We start from the raw sequence: 5,678 nt of genomic DNA, 5'->3' as shown, positions 1-5,678 counted from the left end.
GATTGACCATGAATAACAGATACATATTTGATCCGGATTGTATTTATACTTTGAGATGGGGAGAGATCGATTGAGAGGGTGATTTTTATGATGATGTCCTCAATGTTTCAAGGAAAAAGATTTATTTGTTCATAATGTAAAATAATTATCTTTTGTAAACTTTTTTTGGAAAAGCTGAAATATATAAATAGTTTAAAAGATGCAATCTTTTCATAAATACTTTTTAAAAAAATACAGTTCAGTTAACCTTTAAAGCTCCTTTATTTATATTTATCTCTATCTCTATTTCCAATTTCCAATAATCCTAAAATAATGGAGTAGCTTTTATGTAACTCCGGTGTCTATGTGTCACAAACTTAAAATAGACCCCATTAAAATATGTTTTCAAGAACAAGACAATTGCTACTTTCCCAAATAGAATCCAAACATCCAAACATATTAAATTAAATTATAATACCAAAAAAAAAAAAAAAAAAAAAAAAAAAATTAGTCAATCTACACTTCCTTCATCCTTTGACCATTTTCAATCCTTTTAAGTTTCCCATGTTTTATATTGTATCCTTTGATCCCTGCTTAAGGACATACCCATTTCACACACAACTCTCAAATTTTCACACCCAATTAGTCCCAAAATCTTTCTGCAAATGTCAGATCAAGAACAACAACCACCCCAATTCATTACTCCATTACTTATAAAAACGGACCAAACCCAAGTGTTATATGAGGAAGAAGATGAAGAAAGTAATGATCTTGATGGGTGTCTTCAAGAATTGGATTGCTATATGTTATTATTGGGATTTAATCAAACTTCTGTTTTAAGATTTGGGATTTCATGGGTAATGTTTCTAATGATTGGGGTTGTGGTTCCTGTAGTGATACTTATGATTACTACTGATTATTGTTCAAGATGTGATCTTTATCAAGTTAAAGGCTTTGAGCTTGTTGTTGTATCATCACATGCTTGTTTGGCAGCTTCTGCTCTTCTTTGTCTTTCACATAATCTCAGAAAATATGGCATTAGAAAGTTTCTGTTTGTTGATCAATATAATGGTCATGTTCAAAGATTTTCAAAAGAGTATGTTCAGAAAATTACTGTAAGTGTTCCACTATATATAAAATTTAGGTATAATAAGTATATGTATATATATTGCAAACAAATTGTGCAGTTGCAGAAAAAGTTTTACAAAGATGCTTGCTTGTTCATGCTGACAAAAGTGTTCTTTTATATTTTATTTAAATTAAGTTTATTTTTTTATGCCCATTTGGTTACATATATTTTACCTTTAATACATGTTAGGCTGAATCTGTTTTGGAATAATTTTGGTAATGATTAGGTTGATTATGAAGTACTTTAGGCATAAAGTTTGATTCTTTGATCGTTCAATGGACTTGATTATTGATTAGGTTTATGATTATATGATACTTTAGGGTTAAAATTGATTATCATATATACATTTTGATTCTTTTATTCTTGGAGTCACCTTAATAGTTAATCAATCAATACAAAAATGAAAATCCAGTTAAATATGCGTTCTTTTTCTGGAATCCATTTGAATTAAACTTCAGTTTAACTGTGAACAATCTATAATGTTTTGTTTTTATTTTTTCTATTTTGGTTAGAATATTGAAATATTGATTGGTTCTTTGAACAACATTCTAATGGTGATTGCAGGAGTCTAAACGTGCACTTTTGTTGTGGTTTCTTCCATGTCTAATCTTGAAAATTGCTCGTGAAATTATCCGAATGATGTATGTGCACCATGAGTCATGGTGGCAATCTTGTGGCGTTCTGCTTACTTTGACCGTTTCATGGACATACGTAACATTCATCTTTCTATCTTCATGTTTAGTTTTCCATTTGGTCTGCAATTTGCAAATCATCCATTTCGATGACTATAAAAACCTCCTCGAAAGAGAAACTGACGTTTTAGCATTTATAGAAGAACATGCCCGTTTACGCCATCATTTGTCAAAAATAAGCCATCGGTTTCGTATTTACCTTCTTCTTGTGTTCACAGTCGTTACCTCAAGCCAATTCGCTACTCTATTCCAAATTACCGAGTTCAGAGATAAAGTAACGTTCATAAATGGTGGTGATTTTGCGGTAAGTCTAAATAGTACTCCATCCGTCCCAAAATAACTGTCTCGTTTGATTTTCAAAGTCTTTCTTTTAAAATTTTGACTTTAAATATTATTATTTGTGCTATATAATATTTGATGAAAATCATATGAATGGATTCGGAAAATATTATACAACACAAAAAATATCTAAATCAAATTGTACAAGAAAGTCGGATTACTCGCCCTTCCCGGGTAACCCGAATAGGGAAAACCTTACAACTTTTTTAAATTGTACAAGAAAAACTCAAAAAGTCAAAGTGGGACAGTAATTTTGAGACGGTGGGGTACTAAAGGTGTATGTTTGATTAAAAAGTCAAAGGTTATTTAAGGCTCTGTTTTTTGCAGGTTTCGTCAATTGCACAGGTTGTAGGGGTGATATTGTGTTTGAATGCTGCAGCGAAGATTTCACACAGGGCACAAGGGCTTGCAGCGCTAGCAAGTCAGTGGCATGCTTTAGCTTCATGTGGGCCCGATGACACGTCACATATGAGACTTTTAAACGGAAATGGGAGCCATGCGGTTGTGAGTAGCTTATTGAGATCGGTTTCTTCAGAAAATGATATGGAAGCTATGAATTATATTCCTCTTCCGACAAACGCACAACTCACATCGTATTTGTCTTCATACCACAGGCGACAAGCATTTCGTAAGTAAACACTACAAATTTATCATTGCATTGCATCATATGAAAGAAGTTGTAGGTTTTTTAGTGTTAAAAAGTTAAAATTTAACAACTTTGTTGATATAACCATTTCATGCTAAGGGTCAGAATCAGGAGCCATAGATGATGCATCACTTTTTTCTTGAAGACTGATGCAGCAAATTTTCAAAAAAAAAAATTTGTTTGTTTTTTCATTTTGATGCGTTCCTTGAATGTAGGTTTTTTTGGTGCATCAGTTCAAAAATGATTCATTGCATCATTGTTTGCTCCCTTCCTTAAGGAGCCTTTGCCCCTAATCTTCACCCCATAAAGTTGTGGTTAATTAGTATCTCCCACCATGCATTTTAGTTGAAGCCTGCATATACCCGGTTAGTCCACTGTTTCAGCTTATGAGAGGCGATTGTTTCTCGGGTTGTGACGCACACTCGGCTCGTGCATCTCTTGGGGCCGATTTGAGGGTCCTTTCAATTGGTATTAGAGCCACATGCCTCTCGAGGTATGGATCATGGGTATGCGACCAGCGGCGGAACTTGAACCCGACTACAGAGGGGGCGAGTCTAAAAATTTAATAAATTTTTCATTGTCAGCAGGGGCGAACACTAAAAAAAACCTTATTTTTTGGTAAAAAAAAAATTTTTTTAGTGTAAAACTTTTTTTCCCGTTAAATCCAGGGGGGGCGGATACCCCCTTTGGGTTGCTCTATGTTCCGCCACTGTATGCGACTGTCTCTCGAGTTGTGACGGACGCTCGGCTAGTGCATCTCTTGGGGCCGCTTTGAGTGTCGTTATAACCCCAGTTCATATAAATTTAAAATATTGAGCCTACTTCTTATTCTAAACCTTTCCGGATGATATTCTTTATCATTACCTTATCTTAGATATTATAAGACATCTTCATATCTTCTGTTATACATATTCTCCATGTTTCAGGAGATATTTTCATAACTATTCCTATCTGCGATCATTCAACTCTTCGTAACATCTGCGTTACAATATAAAAGAAACTGTGTTAGTTTCTAAATTCCGAAACCTCCAAGTTTAAAATATGAATGTTTTGAAGTAGTGTTGGGAACTGATGCATGAATTAGTATAATATAATGAAACTTGATCAACTTCATTATATTACAGTAAGTCATGTTAAGTTTCTAATGGAATGTGATGATTCACAGTACCATCATCATGTGCCATGTTACACGACTCTTTCATTCTACTTAATTTCTAATCATATCACGGAAATATTTCCTTGATATTTCTGTCTTTGTGTAATTCCAATAGTTTGCTAGTAAATCGTGCTATTTCATTTTCTTTCTGAATAGAAGATTTCCTTAAATTCCTTGAAATTAGGAAATCAACCGTGACTACGTCAAAAGTCAAGACGAATCTTTATTTCTCATTTCACTCTTTTGTGATAGCTTCACTCGTACGCTTCACATGATTGAATCGTTTTATCTATATCTCTCAATAATGATAAAACTTCATTATTTCCTCATATTCGTCATGAAAACATTCTTACTGTTAGCCATGACGACCTCACTCAAATTTCGGGTCGAAATTTTTTTAACAGGTGGGTACTGTAACGACCCGGAAATTTCCGACCAAATTTAAACCCTAATCTCTATATGTTTCTGACACGATAAGCAAAAACCCTAATGTTGAGTCTAGGAAGTTTGAAAACTATATTCTGATAATCAATTACCCTTTGACCATGCCTGACGATTCACGAACAATTATTTGTAAATATATATATATATATATATATATATATATATATATATATATATATATATATATATATATATATATTTGAATATATATATATATATATTTTTTTTTTTTGAAATAATATATAACTTAATTGTTAAGAATAAATATGAAAAAAAAGGTATGTTATATAACTTTTTGTTTGCTAAAAATATATTTAAATACCTCGAGCTAAGTTTTAATACTTCGTATATATTACTTGGAATTTAACATGAATTTTAGACGAACCTTTTTGATCGGGATTCAAACAGTTAACGAGTGAAATGATTAAAATTATTTAATCTAAAAGTTTGGGATTTTTAGGAACACTTTTATACGATAACTGTTTAGCAATGGACACGATATTATCATTCGGGATAAAGTGTCGGTAGAACAATCCAAATTAAACGGCTGCTTAATTATTTGATTTATTTAATCATGTGAGAATACTGTTTAAGATCATTAATATATTCATATGATTACTTTATATGAATTATATATATACGAATTCATACAGTTGCATTTCCTAACCACAATCATCTTTGATCAACACCATATCCACAAAACAACAAAGTCCATGACTGTTTTACTTTTGACAATCATTCACGAATTATTTGATGATACTGTTTGCTTTTGATCTTTTATCAATAATCATATGTAATATATTCTATATATATATATCATATATATGCATTCATATATGAGAGTACATAACATCTCTCTTTCGAACAAACCTCCATCACCCAACCGTCCAACTTCTTGTGCTTCCAACTCCACCACCCTTAACCACCTCACTCTCCATATATCTCCCTCTCTTCTTTAATCACCCTTGTGAAACACCATGAATCCACGACACCACCTCCTTCCTCCGGTAATATAACCACCACGACAATCAACACCTTCCACCATCCACGACACCATCACTATCACCCTTCGTCTTCAACAATCACCACCTTGAACCGCTCCAACACGATCACGTTTCTTCATTTTTTTTTTGTTTCTTTTCGAGAACCCACGTTCATTTTTATCACCACCACTAACGCCACCACCATGATCACGACCATCTTCACCGTTTATTTCTACTGCTATATAAACCCACCACCACTCAAGAACTCCAGCAAACCTTGATCGAACCGTCGTTATCATTTTTTTTTTTG

At 33.0% G+C, this 5,678-nt stretch overlaps 1 protein-coding gene across 1 annotated transcript; it reads left to right on the top strand.

Annotated features, from left to right (window-relative positions):
* The first annotated feature begins 501 nt into the window (after positions 1–501).
* LOC139864782 (uncharacterized) lies at positions 502–3,206 on the top strand. The gene is made up of 3 exons (XM_071853351.1): positions 502–1,094; positions 1,673–2,104; positions 2,467–3,206. The coding sequence occupies exons 1-3, from the start codon at positions 645–647 to the stop codon at positions 2,773–2,775; spliced, it is 1,191 nt and encodes a 396-aa protein (XP_071709452.1). The 5' UTR covers positions 502–644; the 3' UTR covers positions 2,776–3,206.
* Positions 3,207–5,678: the final 2,472 nt, after the last annotated feature.

The sequence above is a fragment of the Rutidosis leptorrhynchoides genome, chromosome 8, assembly GCF_046630445.1.
Source record: "Rutidosis leptorrhynchoides isolate AG116_Rl617_1_P2 chromosome 8, CSIRO_AGI_Rlap_v1, whole genome shotgun sequence".
In the NCBI taxonomy this organism is placed as follows: domain Eukaryota; kingdom Viridiplantae; phylum Streptophyta; class Magnoliopsida; order Asterales; family Asteraceae; genus Rutidosis; species Rutidosis leptorrhynchoides.
Note: the sequence above shows the minus strand (reverse complement) of the source record. Positions and strands in the feature narration are given on the sequence as shown.

What these genes read in the sequence shown, in the direction of transcription:
- LOC139864782 (XM_071853351.1), top strand. Translation starts at nt 645, where the DNA reads ATGTCAGATCAAGAACAACAACCACCCCAATTCATTACTCCATTACTT. An exon ending in AGTATGTTCAGAAAATTACT is followed by an intron (nt 1,095 to 1,672) that starts GTAAGTGTTCCA and finishes TGGTGATTGCAG; the next exon opens with GAGTCTAAACGTGCACTTTT. An exon ending in TAAATGGTGGTGATTTTGCG is followed by an intron (nt 2,105 to 2,466) that starts GTAAGTCTAAAT and finishes TGTTTTTTGCAG; the next exon opens with GTTTCGTCAATTGCACAGGT.